At 42.2% G+C, this 20,771-nt stretch overlaps 1 protein-coding gene across 2 annotated transcripts in view; it reads right to left on the bottom strand.

Annotated features, from left to right (window-relative positions):
- The window catches only part of TMCC3 (transmembrane and coiled-coil domain family 3), a 396,915-nt gene that overhangs the window by 14,870 nt on the left and 361,274 nt on the right, over window positions 1–20,771 (bottom strand). Inside the window, exon 5 of one of the 2 annotated variants that reach the window (XR_013830535.1) lies at window positions 8,284–8,437. Coding sequence is in view for 1 of the 2 variants with exons in the window: in XM_079937188.1 (XP_079793314.1) it covers window positions 8,399–8,437 (39 nt within the window). In the remaining variant the exon portion in view is untranslated. Of the gene's footprint in view, window positions 1–8,282; window positions 8,438–20,771 lie in introns of those variants that run through there. The other variant, XM_079937188.1, reaches the window with a different exon arrangement.

The following is a 20,771-nucleotide window of genomic DNA, read 5'->3' as shown; positions in this document are numbered from 1 at the left end:
CCAAAATTATATCTAAATAACCCTTGAGGAAGAAAGACAGAAGGAAGGCACAGGATATCAAAACCTGAAGCATTAGGAGGCTAAGGACAGCCTGAGGAAATTACTGGATGTAGGGGAGGAAAAGTATCCTTTTCCTCTACGCTACCAAGTTCTAGGCTGGGGACTCTGTAACAAAAGACAAGTTAACAAGAGAAAAGCATACAAATTCAGTTAATATAAGTTTTACACAGCATGGGAGGCTTCATAAGGAAGTGAAGACCTGACCTAGTGGTTAAACCTGAGTATTTTTATGGTAGGTTTGATGAAGTGTGGAAAGTCATGAAAAAATGTGATAGGACAAAGTGTGTCTGCAAAGCATAGTAAACTGGTGGTGACTTAGCAAGACCTGTTCATTCAGATTCTTCTCTGTGTCCTTTGTCTTCAGAGATAAGGATGCTCTTTTTCTCCAAGATTAGGGAGGGCACCTCTCATATGAGGGGTTTATGACCTGCTTCAGTGGAAGGTCAGAAAATTCTTCCTGCACAGGCCATTTCTCAAATTCCTTCAACTTACAATAGTCAACATGCTAAGGCACCATATTTTATGTTAGGGTGTCCTCAACCGTGTCATGGATGTTTCTCACAGCTGATCCCCCTGCACTAACTCAAAATTGGTTGTAAAGTCCAGCAAGTTCCTAGGGAAAGGAATAGGGAAAATGATTCAAGGATATTCTTCCACGCAGAATATAATTTTAATTTATACAAGTTTCCAAAAAATCTAAATCTCAAATATCTCACTCTACTTCTGGCATCAAAAAGGAGCATGCCAAGGCCTGAGAGAGATAAATTATTATAATTTGCATGTTAGCTGGCTTTCAATAACCTTGGCTCCTGAGCCTTTTAAATGTCAAGGGTTTTAGCATTAAAACACTTAGCTTTCAACACTTTAGAAGCTCTCAGTGCTAATGTTTTTGTTTTGTATTTTAACTAACAGTTCTCTGGCTGAAGTCGTTCATCTTCAAAACACTTAAATTCCTAATACATAAAAAACTTGCAGGCAGTTTGAAGAGTTTGGGCCATAGTGATAGACTGAAAATGAAATTTGCTCTTGACCTTGATATTGACTTTGCTGTGACTGTACAAAAATCATTTATCTTCCTGAAGTTTCAGTTTTTTAATTATTAAACATTAAAAACTATAGGGACGTTATTTTGAGATCATTGGAGAAAATGGACGAGTCTAGGTTATTTGTAGGTATACTCATATCTAATCCAATTATGTAAATGCTATTTTAAAATATCTTTCTAATTCTGTACTATATAAGTTTCATACAATGAAAACAAAATTTAATTTGATAGTTTGTCAAAATCTAATATCTCCAGTTTCCTTTCAATTAGGGTGAAAGAGCCATGCTAAAATTGAAATAATAGAACCTCCAGACTTAATTTTGTCTTTTCTTGTGCTGCACAGAACCATACCTCTTTACTCTGTCTGAAAAGTTTTCATTAGTCAAGGCTCCACTCTCACACCCCTGACCTTGGATCTACAAACACCACAATTTTATATGAAAAGACATTTTATGTAAGAAAAAATACAAACATCAAAAAACATGAAAATTCTTGTAAACAAAGAATGCAAACTAAAATTAGATAATTTTTTCACCTAGCCATCTGGCAAATATTAAAATTAAAATTGGAAAATATTAAAACATAGTTTTCATTATGGGCTAAGGTGTAAGGAAACAGGATTTTCGTAGAATGCTAGTGGGTGTATATATTGTTAAGTCCTTTTTGAGGAGCAATTTGGTAATACCTATCACAAGTTTCTAATTGTACTTCGATCAGCATGGTAGTAGACAAAGATACAAAAATAAATATCAAGTGTCAGTGGGAATGTAAAGTCATTGGAACACTTTTACACTGCTGGTGGGAATGTAAGCTGGCACGTCCACTTCTGAAAACAGTTTGATGTTATCTGATGAGGTTGAAGATGTGCATATCTCATGACCCAGCAGTTCCACTCCTGGGCATGTAGTCAAGAGAAACTCTTGTTCATATCCACACTGTTTGTAAGACCAAGAAAACAGAAACAATCCCCACTGTCAACCAACAGTGCAATAAATAAATAAACACAGCAGTGAAAATGGATGCTCTCAAGAACACTGTTGTGAGAAAATAGTAAGTCACAGAATAATGTATACAGGATGATTCCATTTGTATAAAACTCAAAAACATGCAAAAACTAATTCCTATGTAGTTTAGAGAAACAAATATATGTGGTAAAACTAAAAACAAGGTAATGATGAGCATAAATTCAGGATAGGGGTTACCTCTGAGGGAGAGGAAGGAGCACAAGTTGGAGAGAGGCACACAAGAGACTCTAAAGGTAACAAAAATATTGAGTTTTTTCCCTTAAACTTGATGATGAGTTATGGGTGTTTGGTGAGAAATATGCTTCTTTTTACTTCATAAATATTTTTTTATCTAGTCAATGGTTAATAAAAACAATTTAAAAATTTAAACTAATTGTTAGTTAACATGAATACAATGATTTTGTTGATATAAAACTTATTAGGTATATAAACTGCATAAAAGGTGTCTGCAAGGGCATACTCTAATGTTATAATCACCATTATCACCCAGTGATTGAATTTGGGCTAATTTTGCTCTCTTTGTTTTACTTTACTATGTTGTTTGTTTTGTTTTATAAAGGACATGCATTCTTTTTTTTTTTTTCTTCCTTTTTTGCGGTATGCGGGCCTCTCACTGTTGTGGCCTCTCCCGTTGCGGAGCACAGGCTCCGGACACACAGGCTCAGCAGCCATGGCTCACGGGCCCAGCTGCTCCGCGGCATGTGGGATCCTCCCGGACCAGGGCACAAACCCGTGTCCCCTGCATCAGCAGGCGGACTCTCAACCACTGTGCCACCAGGGAAGGCCCATTCATTTTTATAAAGACAAAAAAGCTACTTTTTCAAAAAAGATACAACTATTAGGGTGTTCATCACAGTATTATGTATCAATATATTATATACTGAGAAGTAAAGAATTAACGTTATCCAAAGATAGGTCTGGTCTTTGCTCTCAGCTTCTGTGAAGTAACCTCTAAGCCCTTGGAATGTCCTGCCTGGTAAGAGTGCCTTTGCTTATCTGGGGCCTTTGGGCTACACCAGATTGTCAGTGCTAACAATGAATTGACGGTTGGGGCCTTGAGCCACGTTGTATCAGCTTAAACCCTATAGGAGCTGGAGGCTAAGGTCAGCCATGTAGGTAGTAGACCATATCTCTGTGACCAAGCCCCAGTAAAAACTCTGGACATCAAGGCTCAAGTGAGCTTCCCTGGTGGGCAATGCTTATGGAGTATTGTCATGTACATTGTTTCTGAGAGGAGCTAGGGCTGCCCATGACTCCACTGGGAGAAGACAACTGGAAGCTTACTGCTTGGAACTCTCATGGACTCTGCCCCATGTGCCTCTTTCCATGGTTGATTTTAATCTGCACCCTTCCACTCTAACAAACTATAAGCATGAGGGTAACAGCTTTCACCTAGTTCTGTCAGTCCTTCCAGCAAATTATTGAACCTGAGAGTGGTCTTGGGGACCTCCAAACTTTCAGTTGGTATCAGAAGTGGCATTGGTCTTGAGGAGGCCCAAAATTTACACATATATGTTATCAATTATAAGCAAAACAAACAAACAAACCCTGGAAGCCACCTAAATGTCTACCAACAGAAAATTAGTTAAATAAATTTTGGTATATTCATATCTTAGGATACTATTGTCATTAAAATCCTATAAAAGAGTGTTAAAATGATATATTAAGAAAACAAGCACTAAGACAATCATATTTCTTTTTTAGTAAAATGTGTGTGTGTGTTTGTGTGTATAATTCTGTGAGGGATGAATCAGACAGAGATTCTGCCTTAAATAGAGTCCAATAACAGAGATTTTTTAATAAGTGCACACATATTCACCCAAAATCCTCTCCTGAGTTCCCTGTGTCTGTGAATAGCACTCCCTTCTTTAGTTAACTTCTCTCCCTCTTACACCAACCATGTGGTTCCAGCTACATTACCAAGTTCTTAATGGTCCCATCCTCCTGCTCTTAGCCCATTAGTCTAGAGTGGACCCCTAATCTAGGTTGGGCCTGTCATGGTACGCTACCCCACTGACCACAGTTGACTGGTTGGGGAATGAGTCAGCGAGAGCTCTACCACAGAACTTATAAAAAACAGTTGTAAAAAACTGAAGATAGGAAAAACCAGTTGTCCCTACATTGGAAATTTAGGAACTGCCAGTGGCAGTAAAGTTAGGAAAACAAACTGACAGAGAAAGTACAGCCAATTCTCAAAAAGACATATAGTAAAGAGAATTTTAGAGTCATGGTCATGTTTAAGACTAGATCCAGTTTTCCTAAGACCGAAATGCATTCCCTTCCCTTTTGCCCGTTGGTTATACAAGCCTTCAATTATCTGATCTTTCCCATTATCTTTCCAATCAGTTTCCCTATTGCTTAGGCTTCTTGAGATGGAGTTATGTGCATTTAAGGGTATTAATTAATAAAAAATTGGCCAACTCAGAAACATGAAATATCTTTGACTTCTTTCTCTTATTTCCCACATATAAGCAATCACTAAGTTTTCTTTATATTCCCACATAGTACCTCTACTATCTGGTCACTTCAGCCACTTCTCTCAATCTTCACTGCCATTGCCTTAGGTCAGGTCACCATCCCTCCTGCTCCCCTTCTCCCACTTTTTATTACAACAGCCTCCTAACTATCTCCTTATTCATTAATTCACTTATTCAGTAAATACGTATTGAGTGCCTAGTATATACCAAGCACTGTTTTAGGCGCTGAAGAGATAAGTAGTAAACAAAACAAAGCCCTTGTCTTCATGAGGGCTCTATACTCCTCATGTAGAGGATACAGTTAATTGATGAACAAATGTATAGTATAATATCTAATGGTGATAAGTGCTATGAAGAATCTATGCCCCAATATTGTAGTAATGGTCCCCAGTAATGCCTCCCAGTATCCACACCCTTGAGTATTTTCCTCCCACAATGACTCTGGCTCAACTATATGACATGTTTTAGCCAACATGACATCAGCAAATGAGGTGCAAACAAGATACTGAAAAGTACTTGTGTAGTGGACTTGCTTTCTCTGGCTTCTGAGAATTCTTCTGCTACCATATGAACAAGTATTATCCCAGCCATTTCAACTATTCCAGCTAAGATCCTATACATGTGAGTGAGGCCATTGAGACCATCTGGCCACAGCCAAACCAGCCCCAACCAGAAGAACTGCCCAACCAACCCACAGAATGTCAAAAAATAATAATGTTTGTTGTTTTAAGACACTAGGTTCGGGTATGGTTTGTTACACAGCAAAAGCTAACTAATAGAGCGTTATAATGGAGCAGAGTGATGGGGAGCTGCTACTTAAATGGGGTAATCAGAGAAGTCCTCCTTGAAGAGATGACATTTGAACAGAGGACTGAATGAAAAGAGGAACTGAACCATCTGGCTATCTGAGGGAACAGCATTTCAGGTGGAGAGAACAGCATTCCAGGCAGAGGGAATAGCATGTGAGTAGCTTTGAGGCAGGAGCAATGCTTGGCATATTAGAAATAGTAGGTTTGTCAATTGAGTTTAGTGTCCAAGGGAAAAGAGCAATAAGAAATTAGAGGTGGTTGTGGGGCAGTCATATCTTGCTATTGCAAACAATGCTGAAGTTAATACATTTTTATAGATGTTTTACATAAGCGACATTATAGCTATAAGGTAAGTTCACATAATTAAATGGCTGTGTCAAAAGGTTTGTGCTTTGGTATTTTTCACAAGTGTTGCTAGATTGCCTTCCATTAAGGTTGTAACAAGTTACTATGCCACCAGCAATATGTTACTTGCATTATCAGAGTATTATCTAACGCATTGATCTTTGCCAATCTGATAGGTGGAAAAATGGTTTTAATTTGCATGTTTCTTATGAATGAGGCTGAGCAATTATTTTACACACTTCAGAGCCATTTGTGGTTTTTTTCAATGAATTGCCTATTTATCTTATTTACCCATTTTCCTACTGGATTGTCAACCTTTTTCTAGCCCTTCACATACTAGGAGAACGAGGCTGTGTCTGTGATGGAGTCACATTTTGAAAGAAATCTGGCTGCTGTAAGGGATAGACTGATGGGGCAGGCATGGCAGCTGGCAGACCTGTTAGGAGGTTACCCTAATGATCCAGGTAAAAGAAGATGGTGGCCAGGGTTAGAAATGTAGAGGTAGAGGTGGTGAGAAGTGGTCAGACTCAGGAGAATATTGTAATAATATCTAATGTTTATTGAAGGTTTACTTTGTATTAGGCACTGTGATAATGACCCTATAAGCATTTTCTCATTCTACTTTTCCAATAATTCTATGAGGGAGGTGCAATTTTCTTCCACTTACAGAAGCAGGTTAAGTGGGTTTGACTCCAAAGCCCAAGTTCTTACCCACGATGCCATATTCTCCATAGCCTCCTACAGCCTGTAGTCCTGCAATCCATTCTCTTTGAGTCAAAGTGATCTTTCTGAAATGCAAGTGTGTTCTTGTCGCTCTCTTGCTTAAACACCCTAAGGTGGCTCCCCAAGCCTTAGGCATCCAGCATCTGCAGAGCTTTCAAGATTTAGCCCCAGTTAACTGTTGCTACGCCTCCCCACCGGGGCTCCTCCATCCCCTTACACAGAACTGCTCACAGTTTGGAGCCCAGGACACTGCGCTCCACCGTCAGACCCAGGCTGTGGCCTCCTCCATCAACAACATCCTTCCCAATCCCCAGACTTTCCCAGACTAAGTCGCACTGGCCCTTCAGTCTCAGCTTAGACATTGGCTCCTCTGGGAAACTGTGCAGGAAATACACTTCCTCAAAAAAAAATCCTGGGTTAGGTGGCCCTTGTATGTTTTACCAAAGGATCCTGTAGTCTCCCCTTCACTAGTATCCATAACTACTGTCCATAACTAGTGTCCATAATTTCCCCACAATTCCTCCCAACTGGACTATAAACAGAATGGAGACAGAAGCAATATTTACTTTTTTGTTAAATATTTCTATACAATGATTTTAAAAGGTAAAAAGACTTAGGTTTAGGTAAAACGATTTACATTGCTTACACATCAGAGTATAAAACGGTATTCCCTCACTATCTACGAGAGAATGATTCCAGGACACTCCCACCCCACCCCCGCCACTGCCCTGCCCTGCGTTACCAAAGTCTGAGGATGCTCAAGTCCCTTACCTAAAATGGCATAATATTTGCATATAACCTACACACATTTTCCTGCATACTTTACATCAACTCTAGATTGCTTATAATACCTAAATACAACGTACATGCTATGTACATGGTTGCCAGTGTGTGCCAAATTCAAGTCTTGCTCTTTGGAAATTTATGGAATTTTAAATATTTTCAATTCATGATTAGTTGACTCTTCAGATGGTATGAAAGATTCACTGTACAGTGAAAAGTCTCTTTCCCCTCCCCATCATCCCCCATTGACTTTGTTTTCTTCCTTTACAAGTAGCTATTATAGTTTCTGTTTACCCACCTGAAAAATGTTTATGCGTGATCCAAGACTAAACATATATGTGTATGTGTGCGTGTGTGTATTCATTTCTCCTGCAAACATTCCACACAAATGGTAGCATACTATACACATTTTTTCTGCACCTTTTTTTTACTTAGAATATATTGGGGACCTTTCCGCATCAATACATAAGGAGCTTCCTCTTCTGTGTGTGTGTATGTATGTGTGGGGAAGGCATGAACTACATTTTGTTCACTGTTACATTCCTCACTGCCTCAGCACAGGGTCTGGCACATGCTAGAGTTTTATATGACTGTTTTATTGAATTGAATTAAATTATAATATAGGAAGTTGATAATAGTTAAGTGCTGAGGATATAAAAATGACTAATAAGCACACAAAAACATGCTCATCACCATTATTCAGCAGGGATACGCCTATTGAAAGCACAGTGAGATTTTACTACCCACCCACCAGAAAGGCTAAAATAAATAAAATGAAATATCTGGCAACAGCAGGTGTTGGCTAAGACATGTACAAATGGAGCTCCTCTACTGCTAGTGAGAATGTAAATAAACTGATACAGCCACTTTGGAAAACTGTTGATAATAACCACTAAAGCATAACTCATATGCATGAGTTATGACACAGCAACTCTATTCCTCCATATATGTCCATCAGAAATGCTACATATATTCACCAAAAGACACATACAAGTAAGTATGCAATAATGGCTTACCCTTGCCCAAACAAAGGTTTGCTTCTTGAGCAGCTCCTAGGAGGTAACCTCTAAGCCCTTGGAAGGTCTTGACTGGGGGCTTTAGGATATTCCAGATCATCTATGCCAGGGGTCCTCAACCCCCCTGGACCGCATATTCGTACTGGTCCGCGGCCTGTTAGGAACCGAACCACACAGCAGGAGGTGAGAGGCAAGCGAGCGAAGCTTCATCTGCTGCTCCCCATCGCTCACATTACCACCTGAACGATCCCCCCAACCCCCGTCCATGGAAAAATTGTCTTCCACGAAACTGGTCCCTGGTGCCAAAAAGGTTGGGGACCACTGATCTATGCTAGCAATGTGATTTATGGTCAGGGCCTCGGGCCACATGGTATCAGATTGACCTCTGGAGGACTTGGAGATTAATGACACTCACGTGGGCAGTCACCATATCTACATGACCCCCAATAAAGTCTCTGGACACCAAGGCTGGGGTGAGCTTCCCTGGTTGGCAATAATCCACACATACTGCCACACATCACTGCTGGGAGAAGCAAGTGCTGTCACTGGGAGAGGACAACAGAAGCTCACACCTGAAACTCTCCTGGACCCTGCCCTATGAACCTTTTCCCATTGATGATTTTAGTTTGTATTCTTTCACTATAATAAACCATAACTGAGTATAATAGCTTTCTTTCTGAGATCTGTGAGTCCTTCTAGTGAATTATTGAACCAGATGGTGGTCTTGGGTACCTTCCCAATGGCCATGAGAATATTCACAGAAGCATCACTCATAAAAGACAAAAACTGGAAACAACCCAAAAGAAAACAGTTCAATAAATTGTGGTATATTCATACAATGGAATGCTCAACAGCAAGAAAATAGACAAACTATAACTACATACGACAGCATGGATGAACCTCTCAAACATAATATTGAGCAAAAGAAGCCACATAAAGGAGTATAAGTGTATGATCTTATTTATAGAAGGTCCAAAAATTAATCTATGGTGAAAGAAGTCAAAATAAGGTTGCCTTTAGTATGGAGCAGAGAGAGAGAAAGCAAGCTCTCTAGTGTCTCTTCTTATAAAGGCACTAATCCCATTCAGGAGGACTCCATTCTCATGACCTAATCACTTCCCCAAGGCCCCACCTCCTAATACCGTCACATTGCAGGTTAGGATTTCAAAACATGCATTGGCAGAGGGGGAGCCACATTTACTCCACAGCACAGGGAGAGGGCACAGGGTTGTTCCTGGGGCACTGGTAATGCTCTGATTTCTGATTGGGATGGTGGTTACAAGGATGCATTCACTTTGTAAAAGTTCATCAAGCTTGACACAGGATTTGTGCGCTTTTCTGTAAGTATTATACCTCAACAAAAAGTTCACTCCCCTACACACCTATTATAATGCCAGTGAAAGAAAAAACGAAAGGGAGAGAGGGAGAGGGAGAGGGAAGGAGGGAAGAGAAGAAGGAAGCACACTGGCAAGGATGCAGAGTAACTAGAATTCATTGCTGGATGGGCATGCAAAACGGTACAGCCACTTTGGAGGACAGCTTGACAGTTTCTTACAAAGTTAAACATGCATGTACCATGTAACCCAGCAATTCCGCTCCAAAGTGTCACCCAAGAGGAAGGAAAACTTACAGTCACACAAAAACTTGTATACAGGGACTTCCCTGGTGGGGCAGTGGTTAAGAATCCGCCTGCCAGTGCAGGGGACACGGGTTCGAGCCCTGGTCCAGGAAGATCCCACGTGCCGTGGAGCAACTAAGCCCACGCGCCACAACTACTGAGCCTGCGCTCTAGAACACGCGAGCCACAACTACTGAAGCCCGCATGCCTAGAGCCAGTGCTCCACGACAAGAGAAGCCACCGCAATGAGGAGCATGTGCACCGCAACGAAGAGCAGCCCCCGCTCGCCACCAACTAGAGAAAGCCCACGCACAGCAAGGAAGACCCAATGCAGCCAAAAATGAATAAATAAATAAATAAATTAGGGCTTTCCTGGTGGCGCAGTGGTTGGGAGTCCGCCTGCCGATGCAGGGGACGTGGGTTCGTGCCCTGGTCCGGGAGGATCCCCCATGCCGCGGAGCGGCTAGGCCCGTGAGCCACGGCCGCTGAGCCTGCGCGTCCGGAGCCTGTGCTCCGCAACGGGAGAGGCCACAACAGGGAGAGGCCCACGTACCGCAAAAAAAAAAATTAATTAATAATTAATTAAAAACAAAAAAACTTGTATACAAACGAGCAGCTTTACTCATTATCTTAAAAAAAACTGGAAGAACCCAAATGTTCTTCAACAGGTGAATGGATAAATGAACTGTGATGCATCCAATAAAGGGATACTATTGTTGTACTCAGCGCTGAAAAGCAGTGAACTGCTGATCCGTGCACCGACCTGGGTGAATTTCATGTAAGTGAAAGAAGTCAGACTCAAAAGGCAACACATGGTATGATTCAATTTATGTGACAGACCAGGTTGCCTAGGTTTTGTGGAAGGGGTTGACTGCAAAGGGGCACAAGGGAATTATTGGGGGTTGGATATGTTATATAACTTCATTATGGTCCTGGTGGTTATACCATTAAATGTGTTCGTCAAAACTCAGAAATGTACACTAAAAATTAGCGTGAGTTTTACCGTACAAAAAGTATACCTTGATAAGTCTGACTAAAAGATACATAAAAATGTTCAAAGCTTACTTTAAAATGATAACAATAGGTGCCACAAGAGATGTAAGGATGAAGCACAGAATATGGAAATTTTATTTCCAAGTGAGAATCAGGAAGGCTTCATGGAAATGCACATATTTAAGCTGGGCCTGCAATGTAAATAATATCTGGGCCATCACGATTTTGAAGAACTAATTTCCAACTTGAATTTATAGGAGAAAATATCAGAGAAGATCAGATTTATGCACCTTTGCCATCAGTACATCCCACAGCAACACAAACCAACTAGAATCTGAGAGTCACTCGGCCCAACCTGTCATCACACAAACAGTCACACTGCTTCTGCTTAAGAAATGGTTCAGGGGCTTAAAAAAGAAGAGTCCTTGGGTCTTCCAGGGAGTTCCAAACTTCCTCCACAATGTTTATCCCTTCAGAGTAAGAAGAAATGACCCATTAATAACAAAAGCTAACACTCACACAGCACTTACTATGCACTAGACCCTGTTCATCATTTTATATATATATATATAAAATATGTATAACATACTTAATATATATAAAGTATATGTATAAAATAAATATATAAACATTGACAAATATGCATATATATGTATACATGTATATATTTATACAATATAAATATGTGTATATTTATATACAGATATAATTTTATATATTTAATATATAATTTATTAATATGGTTAATACATTAAAAGTATATGTATAAAATAATAAATATGTAATATATAAATTTTTTAAAATTGAAATTTTTTTGTATCGATATATGCGTTTGTGTATATGTATATATTATGTATAATCAATCCTCACGACAACACTATGAGGTAGGTAATTTTACTACCAACCTCATTTTACAGATGGGAGACTGAAGAATGGTGTGGTTAAGGAACGCACTCAGGGTGTGACATTCATAAGCAGTGGAGCCAGAATTGGAACCTGAGCACCCTGGCTCCAGAGCCCCTGTCCTGACCACCGAGCCCTCCTCACACAAGCGCAGCTGGAGTTAGATCCCTTCCGAAGCCCTAGCTCTGCGCCTGGTGTGGAAGGAGACACTCGCTTCCTGGCTGCCCTTCCACAGTCCTAAGTGTAGAGGGCAAAGCCGCCAGGAGATGCTCCTTTCTCCATGGAAATTCAGCTGCCCCCAGTGACCAGAGCTGTCTCTGCTAAGTGATAAGGAAGCCTGCATCACCAGCTGGAAGGGATTTAGCAGAGCGGCTCACAAGTGCTAACCAGAGTCAGACAGCCTTCCCTTACACCCTGCCTTCCCCCTTCAGTCACTCAGGGACTCGGAGCAAGGGATTTCTTAACCTCTCTGTGCTTAGGCTTCTTCTTCTGTCATGGAAGAAAACTAAGACTACCTGCCAAGTGAGATAATACAAGTAGAAACTTAGAACAGTGCCTGGCACGGTCAGTGCTTCCGAAATGCTATTATAATAAGTCGGCTGCTTGTGGAAAACATTTCCCCTGTGGTCCTGACATTGTGAAGGCCATCCTTCCCACCCCCCGGCTTTATTGAGATGCCCTTGACATATAACATTGTGTAAGTGTAATGTGTAACAACCTGTTGATTTGACACCCTTACATATTGCAGAATGATTACCGCCACAGACTTAGATGACACCTCCATCCCATCATATAATTACCATTTCTTTTCTGTGGTAAGAACACTTAAGATCTACTCTTCCAGCAACTTTCAAGTATATAATACAGTATTAGTAGCTACAATCACCATGCCGTATGTTAGATCCCCAAAACAAGCTAATCGTGTAGCTGGAAGTTTGTACCCATTTACCAATATCTCCCCATTTCCCCCAGCACCCCCGGCCCCTGGTAACCACCAGTCTACTCCCTGTTGCTCTGAGTTTGGCTTTTTTTGGATTCCACATAAAAGGGCAGGAAGGCCTCCCTTGACCTGTTGGCTGCTGTCTACCTTGACCTGTTGGCCACTGTCTCTTTCTGCCTCTGACAAAGGTCTTTTTCTGTCCTGCTGTCAGTCTAGGGCGGCTTCTCCACTGCTTTAGCCCTGCCAGTGGTTTTCCCAATCACTTCCTCCGCCTGCACTTTTTCCTTTTTCTAGCAATCATCACGTTCTCCTTCACTTCAAAAATCCAGCATTAAAAAATCATTGGCTCCTTTCCTTTTCCCATCTCACACCGCTGTACTGTGTCCCTAAGGAACAGGAGTCTAGGCCCAACTGCAGGCTGGGATAGGGAACAGGAAAATGAATTCTTTTGTGGCAACATTTTCCTTGATGCTGTTTTCAGAAGGGGAAGCCTGCACTTTCTGCTCCCTGCAGCTTTGTGTCAGGGCTATGATTTCAGGCCTTTTTATTATTATTATTTTTTTTTTTTTTTTGCGGTACGCAGGCCTCTCACTGTTGTGGCCTCTCCCATTGCGGAGCACAGGCTCCGGACGCGCAGGCTCAGCGGCCGTGGCTCACGGGCCCAGCCGCTCCGCGGCATGTGGGATCTTCCCGGACCGGGGCACGAACCCATGTCCCCTGCATCGGCAGGCAGACTCTCAACCACTGTGCCACCAGGGAAGCCCGATTTCAGGCCTTTTTAGGACTGCAAATAGGTCTGACCCATCTGGCAAATCTCAGAGTCAGCTTTCCTAGAGTACACCACTGCTTCGAACTGGAGTCATTGAAATTCAACTTCCCCCCTGACCTGGAGGAGAACAGACACCCCAGTGTTGTTTAAGTGTTCAAACCAAGATCCTGCTGCTGCTGCTGAGAAGGAGGTGAGCAGGAGGGGACGCGAGAGGAGATTCAGTTTTCCTGGATCATTTGCATATTGTGTAATGTACTAGAAGAATTAATTTGGAAGAACCCTTTGAACCTGAAAGAATGTCCCCAAAGTAAGTCTGGGTTTTTAAAGAAAATCTGTACTCCTCTTCCTCCCCATTTAAAATTTCACCTCTCTCTATGAGGCAGATACAATCCCTTAGCCATCCCTGTACCTTCTCCTTTCTTCCATGTCATCAAACTCGATTTACAGAGTCTTGATAGAGTCTGAAAAGGTCACATATTTGCTTTCTCACCTCTCCGGCAGCCCAGCATGGGCATGTGACCTAATTCAGGCAATGAAATATGGTGAAATCGAATAAAGGGGTTCTAAGAAAGATTTCTTTCCTAATGAAAAAGGGGCACATGAAGAGAAAGGCGCCCGTCCCTTGTTTGTTGGCACATGTCTGCCTGCATGTGACATCTGGTCTTCATCCTTTCTCTTAAATGCAGGACCCTTCCCCTGGGGTCAGGCCTGGCTCTGTGCCCACCCTTAGAAATCTCAATCACACATGGTTCCACCTATCACCTCCCTGCACTGTTTCAACAAATATTTATTGAGCACCTACCTTGTGCCATATTCTAGAAGCTAGAACAAGACAGGTAAGGTCTCGACTCTCATGAAATTTAATCCAGTGGGCTCCTCCTAGCACCATGTCTTCAATTGTCTCCACTGGACACTGCTGTTTGATGGTCCCACCATCCCTGACACAGCAATCTGAAGTCAAATTCACTCTCTTTCTTTCCAAAACTGACTTCCCCGGCACCCTCCATTTCTTTTGAGTCATTGAGTCTACTCCTGTTGAGTGCCAGGGGCTGGAGCTACAAAGATATAGCCTCTGATGCACGCAAATAATCACAGTACAGTGTAAGATGTGCCACAATAGAGGTATGTCCAAGATAGGTGGGAGGAGGAAGGGTCTGAACTCTTCTGAGGCAGCCAAAGAAGGAGAAAATGCGGACAGGAAGAAGAGACTGAGCCGAAAACTGAACCTTGGAAAGTACTAATAGTTAGAGGGCAGAACAGTGTCAAATGCAGCAGATAATAAGGCACGAAAAGATCTTCGGCTTGGTAAACAAGGAGTGAGTGATCTTGGTGAGAACAGTTTCCATGGAGCGGTGGGTTAGTCTGTGGTAGGTGGAAGAATGAACGGAAAGCAGTGAGAAGGACTAGTTTTATATTCTCAGCCTCTAGCCTCCCTTCCGATAACAGTCTTGATTTCCCTTTGGGACCACCCCTCTCCCTCTGTCAGTGGTTGGGTGGAGTTGGCCCCACCCCCAGGGCCAGAACCTAGCCAATCAGATCACCACATATCCATTGCCATGGAGATATGCTCAGGGATGGGCTCATGATTAAACCTGGACCAAGAGAAATCAGCTGGTGAAAGTCTCAGGAAAGAAGTGCTCTGTCCTACACCAGTTGGAAGCCCAGGCTCTTATCCCGTCAGAGCTGGACTACTGCACCAGTCTTTTCACTGGTCCCCTTGACTCCTAATTCTTCACACTGACCAAAGCTTCCAAGCTGTTCTTCTCAGCATTGCTTTCACATTATTCAAAAACTCTTGAGCAGCCACTATTAAATTCCTTGCATCTAATGTTTCATATTCATACTCTACAACCTGTATCAAATTTACCTTTCCTTGTACCTTCCTGTCATCAAGGTTTTAATTATCTTCCCTCTTCCTGGGCTGCCCACCCCTTTCCTTTCTATTATTCAAACCTTCTCATCTCTCAGTGTCCCAGCTCAAATGCCATCTTCCCTGACTCGCTCGCATTTGGCATCAGTATGAACTGATGGTAATTTTTGGAAAACATGATTTATTGTGTAGTTACCTCTCATTTTACATATTAGTTTTTTCTCTTTCAAATTACCTCGGAGGGAAGTTAAAGACAAAGACTGTGTCAAATTATTGGTATACTGTGTAGCATTTATGACAGGACTCTGCACAGGCAGCACTCAAAAATTTTCATAGAATGATTGATAGACATTTCCCAGTTCGGCAGTGGAAATGGAGCTGAATGTAGAAATGCAATTTAAATGATGAGAAGAAACGTGGTCAGCAGGCACGAGGGGAAAAAGCTTAATGGATGCAAATAGTCTGGTCAGGAAGACAAAGCTTGGAATGTGAAAAATGGAAAGTTCTTGTATAAAGCCAAACTTGACAAGGCAAGGAGACAAACCCAAACAAACACAGGATGGGGACCACGGGGACAAGCTCTGAAAACTCTGGACAATCTGTGATCCAAAGGGAAACCCTAGGAAAAGCTAAGTGACCTAGTTGAAGGAATCAATGCTGTGACCTCAGCAGCAAGGTCTCAGATGACTCAGCGGGTAGAAGATAAAAGATCCTTGGAAGTAGCACTCATTGGACTTAGGACACTTACTTTCTTACTCTCTTCAACTCTCTCCCTTTGGGAGAATAAAGGAAAGCTCTCCGAACTGACTTCCCAATTTATGTGGAAGAGTGATGAGGAACCAGTCTTGATAAGGACCCAGGAGACCTCCCCATTGTCATTCTTATGGTGATTTCCAATCTTCCTTACTTGACGACTCCCTCCTCCTGAACTGTTCTGTTCATGAACCGTCTCTTTCAGGATTGTGCTCCTAATGAACTGGCCCTTCACTCTCAATCTCATTTGCTGGGTCATCTTCATCTTCCTGGCCTCTGAGCATCAGAGTGCCCCCGGCCTTCCTCCTTAGACCTCTTCTTGTCTAGATTTCTGTTTAGGTCATGGGGGAATCTCATCCAGATCTAGGGCTTTAAATCCAGGGCTTTTATGAACATAGGACACCTAATTTTGTACCTCAAGCCCTAACTTCTCTCCTCCCCCTTGAACTCTAGATTTGTATATCCATAGTCTATATCTCCACTTGGAAGTCTAATAATCATTCCAAACTTGATATGTTCAGAATTAAACTTTAACACATACACACACACACACACACAAACACACACACACACAGTGCCGAATCCCACTTCACCTGCATCCTTGGCCATTTCTGTGAATTACTGCCTCACTCTACAAGTTGTCAGACACAACTCCTTTGATCATCCTTGCCTGTACTCTTTCTCATATCCGAAACCCAATCCCTCAGCAAATTTGGTTAGCTCTGCCTTTGGAATACATCTTGATCCTGAAATCTCTCATCATTTCCAGCACTGCCACCTGAGTCTAGTCCACCGTCATTTCTCATCTGGACTTACAATGGCCTTGGGATTGGTCTTTGCATTTCTGCCTTTGTTGCCTACAGTCTCTTTCCACAAAGCACCCAGAGTTATCCTTTTGCAGTGTAAGTAAAGTCATCTCACTCCTCAGCTCAAAACCCTCCAATGAAATTCTGACCCTTACTACAACACAGGTGAACCTTAAGGACTTTATGCTGAGTGAAATAAGCTAGACATGAAAGGATAAATATTATCCGATTTCACTTATATGAGGTACCTAAAATAGTCAAACTCACAGAGACAGAAAGTAGAACTGTGTTCACCAGGGGCTGGAGGGAGAGGGAAATGGGAAGTTATTATTCAATGGATACAAAGTTTCGATTTGTGATGATGAAAATGTTCTGGAGATGAACAGTGATAACTGTTGCACAACGACATGAACGTACTTAAGGCCACTGAACTGTACACTTAAAATGGTTAAAATGGTAAATTTTATCCCCTCCAAAATTTTTAACCCTCCAATAGCTTCCCATCTTACTCAAGGTCAAATCCAACGTCCTTACCAAGGCCTGTAAGGCCCTACACCCTGGAGCTCCTGTCACCTCTCTAACCTCCTCTGCTACCACTCTCTACTCCATCACTCTGCTCCAGCCACACTGACCTCCTTGCTATTCCTCAAATAAGCTATAGACATGGCCACTCAAACATGCCAAGCCCTGTCCTGCCTCAGGGCCTTTGCATATGCTGTTCTTTCTTTCTAGAATATTCCCCCCGCAGAAGTCCATGTGGTTATCTCCTTTATTTCATCTAGTTCTCTACTCAAATGACTCCTTTAGAGCAGCAATCCCTAAACTATCATCCCAAACCACTTCCATTGTTCACAATCCCTTTACCCAGCTTTATTCTTTACAGCACTTATCAAAACTAACATGTTTCTTTATTTGTTCAGCTATTGTCTGACTCTCTCCATTAGAATATAAGCTGAGAACAAGGATGTTGTCTGTTCCACTGACAGATCCTAGTTTCCTAGAACAGTGTCTAAAATACAGTAGGCACTCAAAAAATATTTGTTGAATGAATAATTAAGTGAACTTTACCCATTCTCAGCAAGTGCCAAAAGATAGTAAACAAAGAGGCTATTTAGGTGACTGACTAATATCTGGATAAGTAAAAAGGATTCTCTTTGAGGAGGTACGCCAAACCCAGTTGCTTTGTGTTTTTTGTTTTATTTTTCTAAGTGTGAAAAACATGTTCATTATCAAAAATTTGGATAACAGCAAAAAGTAAAGAAGAAAATAAAAGCTGCGTGCTTCCACAGTTACCACTATTGATATTAGGGAGTTTCATCCAAATTTTTAAATTTATATGCGTTTTTCTTAGCCTGGCTGCTCTGAGAAGCGGAACCAAGGATTGCAGTGCTGACACTTTATTTAGGAGAGGCCAGCACTCGGCTGAAGGGTGAAGAGAAGAGACAGCACGAGGCAAGGAAAGATGCAGAGTAATGTAGTGCGAAGCTTTATCGTGCCGGCCATCTCTTCGTGACAAGCTACAATGAGACAGAGCAAGTCATGTTGCAGATGTGTTCACTTAGCATGAGGGACTTTGGGAGGCTTTCAAAGACAAACCACGCTGGAACAACCCAAGGAATGGAGAAATCTTGGGAAAGTATCACGGAATTCCTTCTGATTCCATCCTGTCTCCTAATTTCTATTCATCAAAGCTCGCCCACATGGAACTAACTTTCCTCAGCTTCCAAGTTACGTCACGTAGCCCCTTGGTGGCTTCATGTGAAGCCAGATCCTATGTCTCATGGTGACATTTCAATGGAGTCTGGAGGTAAAGAGGTGACTTGGTGTGGGGCACCAATCAACAAAGAGAAAGGAGAAGGCAGTCAGGGGATTTTGAGAAGTTGCACAAGATCTGTATCAAATAGGATATTTTAAACAAAACTGGAATCATACTATTCACAGTTTGTTTTCATTGACACACAATTCACACGCCATCAAATTCACCCTTTTACAGTATACAATTCAGTGGCATTTAGGACAGTCACAAAGCTTTGCAACCACCACCACCACTGTCTAATTCCAGAACATTTTCATCAATCTAAAGAAATCTCACACCCATTAGCAATCACTCCCCAAACCCCCTCCCCTCAAATCCCCCAAAACCACTCATTTACATTCTGTCGGTATGGACTGGCCCCCCCTGGATATTTTCCGTAAGTGGAATCATACACCACATGGCTTTCTGTGTCTGGCTTCTTCCACTCAGCGTGTTTCCAGGTGCATCGTGTTGGAGCTCGCATCAGTAATGCATTCCTGTTTATGGCTGGATAGTATTCTATGGTAAGGATAGACCACACTTCATTTATCTACTCATCAGTCGATAGAAATTTGGGGTATTACCACTTTTTTGCTTATTATGAATAATGCTTCTATGAACATTCAAGTACAAGGTTTTTTTTTGTTTGGTTGGTTTTTTTTTTTGCGGTACGCGGGCCTCTCACTGTTGTGGCCTCTCCCGTTGCGGAGCACAGGCTCCAGACGCGCACGCTCAGCGGCCATGGCTCACGGGCCCAGCCGCTCTGCGGCATGTGGGATCTTCCCGGACCGGGGCACAAACCCGTGTCCCCTGCATCGGCAGGCGTACTCTCAACCACTGCGCCACCAGGGAAGCCCAAGTACAAGTTTTTCTGTGAACATATATTTTCAATTCTCTCGAGTATATACCTAAGAGTGTCACATTACCTTAGGGGTTTTTTTCATATATATATATTTTTGAAAACTGAACGTTTTAAGAAATATAATGAAATAACTCTGGAAATACCAGGTTTTGTTGGTGTTCTCGCTCCTGACTGTTGTTGTCTGGGGACTTTCTGAGCTGGTCTATAAAGTCTATTCTTTGTTGTATGTGGCCACTGAAGTATCTGCTTGGTGTAGTGGCCGATTTCTTTAGATGCCTAGAGCCAAGAAGTTCCCCAGCCTTTGTCGAACGGCTCTATGTGCGCACTGGGGCATGCTTTCAACACTCAGTTGAAAGGCAGTTCCCAACTCCACCTTGGCCTTCACTTACTGCTGACACAGAGCCTCAAGGTGAGCCAGAGGGGAGAGCGCAGGCCCCCCTCTTGCCTACCTGAGCTCACACACAGCCCTGGTCGGATGCACAGCCATAGCACGCACACGGCCTTCTTAGATTACCAGTAATATCTTGGAGCTTTTCAAAGGCCCCTGTAGGCATCGCATTCCCTAGACTTTTGTTCAGGCTTTTGGTTATGGTTTGCCCAAAGTTATCCAACACCTGAGGCAGCCAGTGGTTTTGCCTCTGACTGCTCTTGAAAACACCCCTGGGGAAAGGCTCTTCATGCTGGGCAACCTCTGGATGAAGTCAAATAAAGACAGCCTTGTACGTGGGGTCTTCCAGCGAACCAACCACCAGACAGGTCAAATAATGACACTCTCTGGGGATGGGGCTTTGAAGGAGCTCCAGCTCTGTTCTGCTTCCTCTGGTGGCTGCCAGGCTACTGGTTTTCAACATGATTGTGTGATGTTCGTTTTCAAGGCTACTGCAGAACTGGGAAGAAGAGGATGGAATACAGCTAATTAAAATGCCACAAAGCTCACTGCTTTTACTGAAATCCAGTCACTTTTCTTGAATCAACATTCTCTCGTTGATTCTGACAATTTTCCCAGTTTTCTCATTGCTTTAATGGGACTGAGGATTTTTTAGAAGTCTTTACTCTGCTATTTTCTCAGACATCACTCACAGGTTTTTTTGTTTTTGTTTTTAAATGGTGCATAATTATGGACTATATTCCCCACACTGTACATTTTATTCCCTTGAATCATTTATTTTGCAACTGGAA

This window comes from Stenella coeruleoalba (genome assembly GCF_951394435.1).
Source record: "Stenella coeruleoalba genome assembly, chromosome: 11".
Lineage (NCBI taxonomy): Eukaryota > Metazoa > Chordata > Mammalia > Artiodactyla > Delphinidae > Stenella > Stenella coeruleoalba.
The sequence above is the reverse complement of the archived record's forward strand: the minus strand, read 5'-3'. Positions and strand labels throughout refer to the sequence as shown.